Source organism: Capra hircus, chromosome 7 (assembly GCF_001704415.2).
Source record: "Capra hircus breed San Clemente chromosome 7, ASM170441v1, whole genome shotgun sequence".
NCBI lineage: Eukaryota > Metazoa > Chordata > Mammalia > Artiodactyla > Bovidae > Capra > Capra hircus.
The window spans coordinates 58,564,901-58,578,715 of record NC_030814.1 but is presented as its reverse complement, the minus strand read 5'-3'; the positions used below and the strand labels follow the sequence as shown (position 1 = coordinate 58,578,715).

Here is a 13,815-nt window from a genome sequence, read left to right as displayed (position 1 = left end):
AACATCCCTCCCTCTTGAGTTTATTGTTTACTAATACTTTTTTTTTTACAACAAAGCCATACATTTTATCTGCTATAGGCAATAGTGCTCTTCAGATCAAATACAGAGAACTATTTTTCTACACTTTTTGAAAAAACAGTATGAGCTTAGGCAGTAATAAATATTCCACATTTCATATGACAAAGTGCCAATTTCCCTTTTTATTGCTTTTTCTATTTCTATATATTCTCACATATATTTAATTCTTAAATATATTTATAGCATATTATTTAAACATTTCTAATACCTCATTACTTTTGGGAAGTCCTATAAATGGAGAAGGCATTCTCACCATTGTGTGAATTTGTAGTTACCAGTTGTCAGCTTTTTAAAAATCAAGTTAATTCAGTTTTGAAATATAAACTCTTTGATTTATAACTAAAATTTTTCTTTGCTGGGGAGGAAGCTGTTAATAAACTTCTTTTTTTCTGTACATAATCTTTTTCCTTGACTAGATGAACTATTTGAGTTAATAACTGAACAAAAATGTAAGATATTTCTTAGAGGAGACCAGTATTTCCCTTTTCCAAATTAATTTATTTTGCATATATGATTTCAGTAACATTGTATAATTTTCTACCTGGAGCCAATAAATAGAATTATTGCTACTCTTCCAATTAATCAGATTATATTAGCAACCTTCTGGAAATTGCTAGGAACTTCAATAGAAAGAGAAAGTTGATACTTTAACTATGTTAAAAGTTGATATTCAAAGAGACTCTTCATTTAGGGCAGCAATTTATGAAATACCTTAACCATTATAGAAAACTTTCAACTAACAAGACTATATGGCAATATAGATTTTGTCAAGGCTTATCTTCCTGTAAGCAAGGGAACTTTTGCTTGGGGGACTTGCTTAGCATTGGTTAGCAAATGAACTCATAACTTACTACAAATAATTGTAATAGAAATTGTATAGTCAGTGATAAGGACTACTACTTATCAGGATAAATATTAGATATAGGATATTTTATATAATTTATGTAAGGTGTTCTCATGTTGGGGGTATTTTGTATTATAGTTGTCTGTGAGGATTATACAAGTACATCAGAATTCTGGAGAAGGGTGAGTGTTGGTGTGTGTTTATTTGAAAAATCTTTTTATGACTTTCATTGTATCGTTTAGAGAAAGAGTTTAATTATCTACAGTTGATGACAGTAAGGATGAATTCATGATAAAATTGATGTTTTGGTATGATTTTGATATGAGTGGAGCATTTTTACAGGTAAAGGTGGAGATAATTTTAAAAAATTGAACAAGGATTTTATTGAGGAAGAAGGCAAGTGAGTGATCTATGTTGTCTGCAAAATAGAGATAATATTGGAAAATAGTTAAAAATAACACCAGAAATGTTGGCTTGTGATCACATCTCAGGTCACACAGAAGTGGTTCTAACATCTTGGAATTTATTTGTTTAGTGCAATCCAATAAAAGCTGTACCCATGAAGATAAATATGGTGGTATGTGAAAAGACAGATGGGCTATAGGCCAACTTTGAATAGGACAAGTAGGGGACATGGAGTAATAAAAAAAATCCATAGAGGTGACATGTAAAATGTTAATGCCATTAAATAAAAGGTGAATTTAAGGGTTTGAATTTGGGGAGTATTAACAATTTATCTTCATAACCTTTAAATTGTAATCAAATTATTTTCTGGGAGTTATTAGCATGTATAGGTAAAAATGATTATCACAACCATTGAAAAGAGGAAGGAAGATGTGAATTGGGGAATGCCTTCAATAAAAGTCTTGTTTGAAATGTTGGAAGTGGATAAGAGCATTTTAATGAAACCATGTAAGAGCTTGAAGTCAAAAGAAAAGGATAAGGTCATTTAGGAGCAGCTGAAGGATCAAAGCACAAAGCACAATAGGTAGAAATTCCACAAGATTTTGCAGTGATGGAGAAGTATGCAAAAGAAAATGTTTTGAGGGGGAGACCTAATAGAAGCTGTAGCAAAATTAAGAAATGCTGTAAAGATTATGTTCCCAAATTTTCATCCTCTGTTATCAAATAAAAGGAACATTATTAGGAGCAGTTGATGTTCATTGAACAAAGAATGAACTTTGATCATCTATAAGGTCTTTAAAATTTGGGTAAAATTTGTTACTTTAAAATTATACTTTTTTATCAGAGCAAAATCTAATAGCACATCTTGTGACAGAAATATATGCACATGTTCTCTACACAAAATATGGAGGATAATTTGCACTTCTAATTCCCACTTAAACTTTCTAAACTGGTTGATACAGTTTTTACATTACTAGAAGGAAAGTTGTTTCAATCTGAATATTCTGAACCCTTACTCTAAAGTAATAAGACAGATGAGATATTTACAAACATGAGGAGATTTACTATAAAAGTAAGGCAAAAGACATATATATGTATAATATATATAGCATGAATTTATTTCTTACCCTTTGGAGCCACATGATGTCGCTGTCTACCATGAATACACTAGCTGTTATTCAAGTCCATTCCTCCCATTATTGCATCCTTCCAAGAGTGCTGAATGATGGCAGTCGCAGAAGAATTGAATTAACAGACTCGGGATCATACAATGTTTCATCTTAACGCCTAGACAAGATTTCCTGATGGAAATAAACCAGCAGGTATTTGAAATGGTTATTACACCTGAAGGTCGACTGAGATCCCGGTGTTTGTTGGTCTCGTTTCTTCTTCTTGCAGCCTGGGAAGCAGGGAACGGCCAGGTCCACTACTCGGTCCCGGAAGAGGCCAAACACGGCACCTTCGTGGGTCGCATTGCCCAGGACCTGGGACTGGAGCTGGCGGAACTGGTTCCCCGCCTGTTTCGGGTGGCATCCAAAGGCCGCGGGGACCTTCTGGAGGTAAATCTGCAGAATGGCATTTTGTTTGTGAATTCTCGGATCGACCGGGAAGAGCTGTGCGGACGGAGCGCGGAATGCAGCATCCACCTGGAGGTGATCGTGGACCGGCCGCTGCAGGTGTTCCATGTGGAGGTGGAGGTTAAAGACATTAACGACAATCCTCCTGTGTTTCCGGTAAAGGAACAAAGAGTGTTGATTTACGAATCTAGGCTGCCAGATTCTTTGTTTCCACTAGAGGGCGCATCGGATGCAGATGTGGGGTCAAATTCTATCTTAACCTACAGACTCACTTCCAACGAAAATTTCGCACTGGATGTGAAAACAAACAGTGATGACAGTACACAAATTGGGCTCGTGTTAAGGAAATCCTTGGACAGAGAGGAAGTGCCCGAACATAACTTACTCCTCATGGCCACTGACCAAGGCAAACCTGAGCTCACTGGCACTGTTCAGCTGCTGATTACTGTACTGGATGTGAATGACAATGCTCCCAATTTTGGACAATCTGAATATGAAGTAAAGATCTTTGAAAACTCAGATAACGGAACAATCGTTATCCGAGTGAATGCTTCTGATAGGGATGAAGGAGCGAATGGGGAAATATCATATTCTTTTAATAATCTTGTTCCAGCCACTGTTAGTAACCAGTTTAGAATAGATGCGAATACTGGCGAAATAGTTATTCAAGGGAACTTAGATTATGAAAATATGAATTTATACAAAATCCGTATTGAAGCGACGGACAAAGGCCACCCTCCCATGGCTGGTCATTGCACCGTTTTAGTGAAAGTCTTGGATAAAAATGATAATGTCCCTCAGATTGCATTGACTTCCTTATCCTTGCCCGTCCAAGAGGATGCTCAATTCGGTACTGTCATAGCCCTAATTAGCGTGTCCGATCTAGACTCAGGTCCCAATGGGCAGGTGACCTGCTCTCTGACGCCCTATGTTCCCTTCAAACTAGTGTCCACCTTCAAGAATTACTATTCACTAGTGCTGGATAGCACCTTGGACCGAGAAAACGTGGCTAACTATGAAGTGGTTGTGACCGCAAGGGACGGAGGTTCGCCTTCGCTGTCGGCCACGGCCAGCGTGTCCGTGGAGGTGGCCGACGTGAACGACAACGCGCCCACGTTCCCGCAGCCCGAGTACACGGTGTTCGTGAAGGAGAACAACCCGCCTGGCTGCCACATCTTCACGGTCTCGGCGCGGGACGCGGACGCGCAGGAGAACGCGCTGGTGTCCTACTCGCTGGTGGAGCGGCGGGTGGGCGAGCGCGCGCTGTCGAGCTACGTGTCGGTGCACGCGGAGAGCGGCAAGGTGTACGCGCTGCAGCCGCTGGACCACGAGGAGCTGGAGCTGCTGCAGTTCCAAGTGAGCGCGCGCGATGCGGGCGTGCCGCCCCTGGGCAGCAACGTGACCCTGCAGGTGTTCGTGCTGGACGAGAACGACAACGCGCCCGCGCTGCTGCCGCCCGGGTCTGGCGGAGGACCCAGCGCGCTGAGCCAGGTGGTGTCGAGGTCCGTGGACGCGGGCCATGTGGTGGCGAAGGTGCGCGCGGTGGACGCCGACTCAGGCTACAACGCGTGGCTGTCGTACGAGCTGCAGCCGGCCGCGGGTGGCACGAGCAGCCCTTTCCGCGTGGGGCTGTACACCGGCGAGATCAGCACGACGCGCGCCCTAGACGAGGCGGACGCGCCGCGCCAGCGCCTGCTGGTGCTGGTGAAGGACCACGGCGAGCCGGCGCTGACAGCCACGGCCACCGTGCTGCTGTCGCTGGAGGACAGCGGCCAGGCGCCCATGGCCTCTTCACGGGCGTTGTCTGGTGCAGCTGGCGCAGAGACGGCGTTAGTGGATGTGAACGTGTACCTGATCATCGCCATCTGCGCGGTGTCCAGCCTGTTGGTGCTCACATTGCTGCTGTACACGGCGCTGCGGTGCTCGGCGCCGCCCAGCGAGGGCGCGTGCGGGCCGGTGAAGCCCAGGCTGGTGTGCTCCAGCGCGGTGGGGAGCTGGTCTTTCTCTCAGCAGAAGCAGCAGAGGGTGTGCTCTGGGGAGGGGCCGCCCAAGACCGACCTCATGGCCTTCAGTCCCAGCCTACCAGCCTGTCCAGTAGTGGCGGATATCGGCGAGCATCAGGATTTAAAGGATGATAGTCTTTCCAAAGTAAGTCTGAGTTTTCATAATTAACAGTTGATTTTTAAAAATGTTTTCATTATTTTCCTTGGGTTTATGTTTAAAATTTCCTATTTCAACAAATTGAGTAATTTTGTATTATATACATCTTTTCTTCTTTGTTAATTATTATAATCTCTTTGTTTTTTTAAACTTGAGTAGAGTGGAATCAGACATTATTAAAACATCATTCTACACATCAAGATTTTTGTCGCAATACTCAAAATTTCCTTAATCATTTGTGATACATTTAAAATATACATTGGTAGTATTTTTCCTTATTAATTTTGTAGACTTTGATTATTTTGCATTTGAACTTCAGGAGAGTTATTTCACTGTCATTTTATTTCAACACCACTTTATTATAGTTCTATCCTTCAGCCTCCTTCTTCCTTCCTTTCCTTTTTCTTCTCTCTTTCTCTTTTCTTTGATGCTTCTGCTTGGCCAACACTCTTGATTATCCACTTTGTTTAATGACTGTCTTCAACATATCTTAAATCTATATTCCTTTTTGGGCCTGGTGATTCCAAGAGTCCAAGAGTCTGTAGTGCTCATTTACTGTTGGCCTTTTAAACTATTTGGAGTATTCTTCTTTTAAAATTTTTATTTATTTATTGCTTTGCTGGATCTTCATTACGGTGTGGGGTTTTCTCTAGTTTTGGGGAGCAAGGGCAACTCTCTAGATGTGGAGCATGGGCTTCTCATTGTAAAGGCTTCTCTTTCTGCAGATCACAGGTTCTAGAGCTGGTGGGCTCAGTATTTGCAGCTCCTGGACTCTAGTGCACAGGCTCAATAGTTGTGGTTCATGGGCTTAATTGCTCTGGGCATGTGGGATCTTCCTGGATCAAGGATCGAACCCATGTCTCCTGCATTAGCAGGCAGATTCTTTACCTCTGAGCCTCCAGTGAGGCCCAGAATACTTCTGATTGGGATGAAAAAGTGAATGGGGAAATTTCACACTCTTTCAACTACCATGTGATACACATGTTATTGCTCAGCTTATCAGGGATCCAAATATTTGACAATAATTCAATAGAATGTGGACTTTGACCAAGTAAATTCATGTAAAATGTGCATTGAGTTCTCAGACACTGAAAACCCCTTATTTATGTTTGACTTTTATTTGGTAGTCTCCTTTTCATGGAGAGTTTATTTCTTCTAATTTAATGCTTTCATTATCCATTATGTATTATGATTTAAAGTATTCACCATTTCTCTACATGCAAGAAATGGATAGTAGTGTAAGTTTTGATAACGATGCTGTGCCAAGAATCATTGAGTTAACAAGACCCAGCCCCTGGCTTCGAGAAGTTGGTAGAAAAATAAAGATATCTATCATACATAAATATGATCATCTTAGAAGGCTGAATATTATAACAGGTACAAGAAATGTAAATCACTATGAGTGGATTGAACAGAAATAACTGCCTATTTTTCTTTTTGAAGAAGTCCTTCAAGAGGTATGATATTTTTAGCAGTTTGTAAATGGAGAAGTTTCCTTTGAGAGAAAACTGAGTATAATAGGTATTCTTGGGAACAGAGGAACTTAACGAAATGAGTACATACAAAATCCCAAATGTGCCTGGACACAGAGAATAGTCTGTTTTGGTTAAAACATATGGTTCCCATAGGAAAGAGTATGCGATAAAGCAGGAAAAGTAATGTGAGAAAAATTTCTTGGGTAATTTGAGTACTTCACTAAGAAGTTTTGACTCACCTCTTGTTATTTGAAAGCTATCAAAAATGTGAATCAATAGGAATAAAAGGTGTTTTTCACTAAGATGACTGCCAGGATTAAGGATAAAGGAGTTGTGACAAGATGACACAATAAGAAGCTATTGCAATAATTCAGGACAGCAACAATATTTAAAACCCATTTAGGCACAGGTAAAACTTGGAAAGCATTAGAATACAGATGTTAATTATTTTATTTGCATTGGGAACATAGGGGTGAAATATTTTTAAAAAACACCTCACTCTGTTAAGTAGAAGTAAAAAGGATAAAACACCGCAAGCTTGATTAAAGTCTGCTTTCTTAAGAATGGATTATTTCCTTATATTCCTTGCTTCCCCAAACAAACAACCTTTCTAAGTTTTTCTTCCATTAGATTCTTGAGATCCTGGGTCCCTAGAGAGACCAGGAATTTTCTTAAAATAGATTGAAATTTATTTCAGAAAAATTGAATTTCTGAACTGTGAACTAAGGATTTTAAATTTTAGTATTGCTAACATAATTCAATTTATCACTAATATTTTTATCCTAATTTTAAACGTTTTGTAAAGAACATATTTTCACGGCATGAGGAAGCCACAATTATGGTCATATTAAATATTAGGCACATAAGTCTTCTAATAAAGCCTTAAGCAAGCATGAGAAATATGGTCCTACACTTTAAGAAAAATAAAGAAAAATTCAGAGGTTGAAATAAAACCTCGTGTCCTAATAATACAAAGCTGATTTTTTAATTCGTACTTACTATTTGGGCCACATGATGTCGCTCTTTACTGTGAAATTCTCTCAATTCAAGACAGAATTAAGTCACATTGGAAAGAGTCTCCACTCTAATAATCGGAGGTTGAACAATCGCGAAAACATCATGAAAATAAAGAGGGGATAAGAAGATTCCTCTAAATTTTGGAACAAGATATACTGATTGGAAGAAAATCCCAACAATTTGAGATGTACTCAAATCTAGGTGACTTGGGGAACCGGCAGCTATTGCTATTTTTTATAATTCTCTCGATCTGGAAGACAGCAAGTGGCCAGGTCCGCTACTCGGTCTTGGAAGAGGCCAAACACGGCACTTTCGTGGGCCGAATCGCCCAGGACCTAAGGCTGGAGCTGCAAGAGCTGGTGCCGCGCCTGTTCCGGGTGGCGTCCAAAGACCTCGGGGACCTTCTGGAGGTAAACCTGCAGAATGGCATTTTGTTTGTGAATTCTCGGATCGACCGGGAGGAGCTATGCGGGCGGAGCGCGGAGTGCAGCATCCATTTGGAGGTGATCCTGGATCAGCCGCTGCAGGTGTTCCACGTGGAGGTGGAGGTGAAGGACATTAACGACAATCCTCCTGTGTTCCAGGGGACACAAAAGAATCTGTTTATCGCGGAATCCAGGCCGCTTGACTTTCGGTTTCCACTAGAGGGCGCCTCAGACGCAGATATCGGGGAGAACGCTCAGTTGACTTACAGGCTGAGCTCCAGTGAATATTTCTCTCTGGAGGTACCAGCCACCGACCAACAGGTAAAACCTCTCAGTCTTGTATTACGCAAACCTTTAGATAGGGAAGAATCTCCGGAACTTCATTTAGTGCTCACGGCCACTGACAGAGGCAAACCTGAGCTGACTGGCACCGTTCAGTTACACATCAACGTGCTAGACGCCAATGACAACGCTCCAGTTTTTGATAGAACACTCTATGCTGTGAAATTAGCAGAAAACGTCCCTAATGGAACGTTGGTAATTAAACTTAATGCCTCAGATTTAGACGAAGGCTTGAATGCGGATATTATTTATTCATTCTCTAGTGACGCTTCTCCTGATATAAATTTTAAGTTCTACATAGACCCTGTAAGTGGGGAAATTACAGTTGCAGGACACATCGATTTTGAAGAAAGAAAAACCTACAAAATCCGAGTAGAGGCGACTGATAGAGGCTACCCACCCTTGGCTGGTCACTGTACAGTTCTTGTGGAAGTTTTGGACACTAATGACAATCCTCCAGTGTTGACTGTCACTTCCCTGTCCCTTCCTATCTCAGAGAATGCTCAGCCAGGCACAGTCATCACCTTGATTAACGTATCTGACCGAGATTCTGGAGCAAATGGACAGGTGACCTGTTCTCTGACGCCTCATGTCCCCTTCAAGCTAGTGTCCACCTTCAAGAATTACTATTCGCTGGTCCTGGACAGTGCCTTGGATCGTGAGAGCGTAGCGAACTATGAATTAGTGGTGACTGCGAGGGATGGGGGCTCGCCTTCGCTGTCGGCCACGGCCAGCGTGTCCGTGGAGGTGGCCGACGTGAACGACAATGCACCCGCGTTCCCGCAGCCCGAGTACACGGTGTTCGTGAAGGAGAACAACCCGCCTGGCTGCCACATCTTCACCGTGTCTGCGCGAGACGCGGACGCGCAGGAGAACGCGTTGGTGTCCTACTCGCTGGTGGAGAGGCGGGTAGGTGAGCGCGCGCTGTCGAGCTACGTGTCGGTGCACGCGGAGAGCGGCAAGGTGTACGCGCTGCAGCCGCTGGACCACGAGGAGCTGGAGCTGCTGCAGTTCCAGGTGAGCGCGCGCGACGCAGGCGTGCCGCCCCTGGGCAGCAACGTGACCCTGCAGGTGTTCGTGCTGGACGAGAACGACAACGCGCCTGCGCTGCTGCCGCCCGGGTCTGGCGGAGGACCCAGCGCGCTGAGCCAGGTGGTGGCGCGTTCGGTGGGCGCGGGCCACGTGGTGGCGAAGGTGCGCGCGGTGGACGCCGACTCGGGCTACAACGCGTGGCTGTCGTACGAGCTGCAGCCGGCCGCGGGTGGCACGAGCAGCCCGTTCCGGGTGGGACTGTACAGCGGCGAGATCAGCACGACGCGCGCCCTGGACGAGGCTGACACCCCGCGCCAGCGCCTGCTGGTGCTGGTGAAGGACCACGGCGAGCCGGCGCTGACAGCCACGGCCACCGTGCTGCTGTCGCTGGAGGACAGCGGCCAGGCGCCCAAGGCCTCTTCGCGGGCGTTGTCTGGTGCAGCTGGCTCAGAGACGGCGTTAGTGGATGTGAACGTGTACCTGATCATCGCCATCTGCGCGGTGTCCAGCCTGTTGGTGCTCACGTTGCTGCTGTACATGGCGCTGCGGTGCTCGGCGCCGCCCAGCGAGGGCGCTTGCGGGCCGGTGAAGCCCAGGCTGGTGTGCTCCAGCGAGGTGGAAAGCTGGTCTTACTTGCAGGAGAGGCGACAGAGGGTGTGCTCTGGAGAGGGGCCACCCAAGACCGACCTCATGGCCTTCAGCCCCAGCCTGCCTCCATTCCCAGGTGCTGAAGCCATAGGCAAACAGCAAGACCTAAATGTTGATCATTGCACGGAAGTAAGTCTTTTACATTTATATTATAATTATTTACAATGAAATTTCATAATTACTTTAAAGCTATTTCATATATTTTCTTTTTAAAATGTATTGCAAATTTCATAGTTCTATATTCAAACATTATTGTGGTTTATAAATATCTACAATTAGTCATTAGTTTCCCCAGATTTATTGAGAAATAGTTGTTGTATAACATTCCCCATAAGGGGTAAAAGATGATAATTTTATATACATGTATACAGTGAATTTAGTTGCAATTTCTCAGTACTATCAGACATTATTAACTATTTCCACAAGTTGGATTTCTCATCAAATAAAATTTTCCTTGGATGAATTTCTTATTGGATATGATTTTCTCATTTGCAATACCTCACTTTATGAACACTAAGAACATCCAGTGTACATGTATTCCTCCACATAGCATTTATTTTTCATGATTACATGATGTGTGTACTTTTTAACCTTCACATGGTATGTTTTGATAATACTGAAGTATTGTTTGGTGATTAGTTTTAATTTACTCACTTAAGATCAGAGTCCATACATTTCATTTCATTTTCTTCTCCTTCTTACTGTTGGTATATAGATATACAGATATATCTACAACTTTATATGTACTATTTCAACCCGGGTCTCTGATATTTGGGTTTATTCTTTACTGTCTGAGCCACCAGGGAAGCCTTTTTTTATATAGAGTTTCTCTATTGGCATATCAAGCAGTTTAGTTATGTTGTTTTTCAGTTGCTAAGTCATGTGCAACTCTGCAACCTCATGAATTGCAGCACACCAGGCTTCCCTGTCCTTCAGCATCGCTGGGAGTTTGCTCTAACTCATGTCCATTGAGTCAGTGATGCTATCCAACCATCTCATACTTTGTTGTCCCTTTCTCCTCTTGCCCTCAATCTTTCCCAGCATCAGTGTCTTTCTAATGAGTCAGCTCTTTGGCTCTTTGCATCAGGTGCCCAAATATTGGAGCTTAAACATCAGTCCTTCCAATGAATATTCAGGGTTTATTTCCTTTAGGAAACTGATTTGATCTCCTTGCTGTCTAAGGGATTCTCAAAAGTTTTCTCTAGCACCACAATTCGAAAGCCTCAATTCTTCCACATTCAGCCTTCTTCATGGTCCAACTCTCACATGCATACATGACTACTGAGAAAACCATAGCTTTGATTATCTGGACCTTTGTTGGCAAAGTGACATCTTTGCTTTTTAATAACTGTCTAGCTTTGTAATAGCTTTCCTTCCAAGGAGCAAGCATCTTTTAGTTTAATGGCTGCAGTCACCATCCACAGTGATTTTGGAGCCCAGGAAAATAAAATCTGTCACTATTTCCACATGACTATTTGCCATGAAGTGATGGAACAGGATGCCATAATCTTAGTTTTTTGAATGTTGAGTTTTAAGCCAGGCTTTTCACTCTCCACTTTCACCCTCATCAAGAGGCTCTTTAGTTCCTCTTTGCTTTCTGCCATTAGAGTAATGTCGTCTGCATATCTGACTTTAGTTATAAAGAATAATAATTTCTTCTCAAAATTTAAATGTTTTCATCCTGTTTTTATTATAGACCAGAAGTTGTAAAAATAAGTAATAAAAAACAGGAATAATAAAAATAGGACCTATCAGGTTATTTCTTGGAGGTCCAATGTTTAGAACTCGGTGCTTTCACTACCGGAGACCATAGTTTGTCAATCCCTAATAGGAGGAATGAGACTCTGCAAACTACTCAGCCAAACAAAGAAAAAACCCCAAAAGAGAAAATACACAAAAAACTCACCATACAAAATCCTGTCAATACAATATCAAATAGATCATTTTACCATTTCAAGATATATACTTTATTATCAGATAAGTTTTATCATGTCAATCATTTAATATGTTTTGAGGATGTAAATATAGTAAATAATTGTGTTTAGACTGATAAAATCTACTTAACTCCAATTATTAATATTGAATAAAATACTATCAGCCCTTTGTAGATGAGTTGGAGTAGTGTGGGAGAATATTTTGCATTGATTTTTATTTTATATATGACTTAGAAAAATATTTTGAATAGAAGAAGTATGTATTAATGCCATTCTTGGTGACCAAATGACAAGTTTATAAATTTTCATTACATAGAACATGCAGATGTTGCTGTTGCTGCTGCAAAGTCGCTTCAGTCATGTCTGACTCTGTGCGATCCCATAGACAGCAGCCCACCAGGCTCCCCCGTCTCTGGGATTCTCCAGGCAAGAACACTGGAGTGGATTGCCATTTCCTTCTCCAATGCATGAAAGTGAAAAGTGAAAGTGAAGTCACTCAGTCATGTATGACTCTTAGCGATCCCATGAACTGCAGCCTACCAGGCTCCTGGCCATGGGATTTTCCAGGTGAGAGTACTGGAGTGGGGTGCCATTGCCTTCTCCAATGCAGATGTTAGGACCCATTAATTCAAATAAAGCTTTTTAGTGTTATAGAGTAAAATTTTGAAAGTCCAAGAAAGTTTATTAGTTTGCCATTTCATGTTTTCATTATTTTGCTTCTTCTTGTCTTTTAAAAATATTTTTTCTTATAACTCTTTGACCTGCCTTGATGTTAATCAGACAGTGAAATAGATGAAGGGTTTCTGGTATTCTCAATTCTTATAACTTGTTGTTAACATATTTCTTCATCTTATTATCAGTTATGGTCAGCAATATAATAATTTGTGATCTCATGTTATTTCCTTTGATCAATTGTAAGTAATCTAAAATCAGTGTTATCTTGCAGTTCATTTTATATTTCTTACAATGCCATCGCTGCCTATATTTGGTTATTAAAAGTACATGACATAAAAGGAATAATTTTAATTTTAGTCTTCAACTTAAATGGCTGTGTATTGTTATATATGCTTATTTTTATTGTACTGCTTGAATCAAGTATGGAGCTTTAACCTTGTGAAAGTGATGGTGCTCTTAGATTTCCTAATCCATGCTTATCTGATTCTCAGGTATAACTTTAATCCCTCAATTCTCCTCCTGTTTATTTTTTAAAAATCCCTTAATTAGAAACAAAGACTGTTTCCACCACCTACCATTTACTTGACAACTCTCATAATTTCAATCATTTTAGTTCTGTGTTCCTCCAACTCTCTAATTGGTATTTGAATTTCAGTTTGGAAGTATGCCTATCACAAAGATGGAATCAAAATCTACATCTGTATTTTAATACTTTTCACTATTTTATCAATGCAGAGCTTTTAGCTATTAAATATTTCTTAACTGAAAGGCACCAGAGCTCAGTTATTAAATACTTCGAACCCTGAAGCATCCTGTATCCAAATTTCATCTCTATGAATTTTTCTTCATATAATGTTTATTAAAGCATGTTATTTCATTTCCTTGGCTTCACATCCTATGAATGATGAATGAGTTCTATTGTATAGAATTTTTGTATCAAGTAAATATTTTAAAAATTGCTTATAAAACTCTGGCAAGTACTATGTGTATAAGACAATTTGATTACTATTATTCAAAAGAGCACAAGGAGTTCATATTTGGAAATGGAAAAACTAAAATATTTGAAAGTCATTATGACCTTCCATATTACTCTTATGTAAAAATCATCTTTGTGAAGTTATTTTCAGATTAACCTAGAATGTCTCAATGCTTTGAATTATTTGGGGTAGAATAAAAAATTCATCTAAAAATCAGATGTTACAG

The 13,815-nt window shown here is 41.2% G+C and overlaps 2 protein-coding genes across 4 annotated transcripts in view; both read left to right on the top strand.

Moving 5' to 3' along the window:
* Window positions 1–13,815, top strand: part of LOC102181119 (protocadherin alpha-C2) — a 187,060-nt gene that overhangs the window by 20,238 nt on the left and 153,007 nt on the right. The window contains exon 2 of one of the 3 annotated variants that reach the window (XM_018050263.1): window positions 2,726–3,005. The exons of the other annotated variants lie outside the window; for them this stretch is intronic. Coding sequence (XP_017905752.1) covers window positions 2,726–2,890 — 165 coding nt within the window. The 3' untranslated portion in view covers window positions 2,891–3,005. Of the gene's footprint in view, window positions 1–2,725; window positions 3,006–13,815 lie in introns of those variants that run through there. 3 annotated transcript variants of the gene reach the window in all.
* LOC102187401 (protocadherin alpha-7-like) lies at window positions 7,490–11,723 on the top strand. The gene is made up of 2 exons (XM_018051630.1): window positions 7,490–10,132; window positions 11,700–11,723. The coding sequence occupies exons 1-2, from the start codon at window positions 7,742–7,744 to the stop codon at window positions 11,721–11,723; spliced, it is 2,415 nt and encodes an 804-aa protein (XP_017907119.1). The 5' UTR covers window positions 7,490–7,741.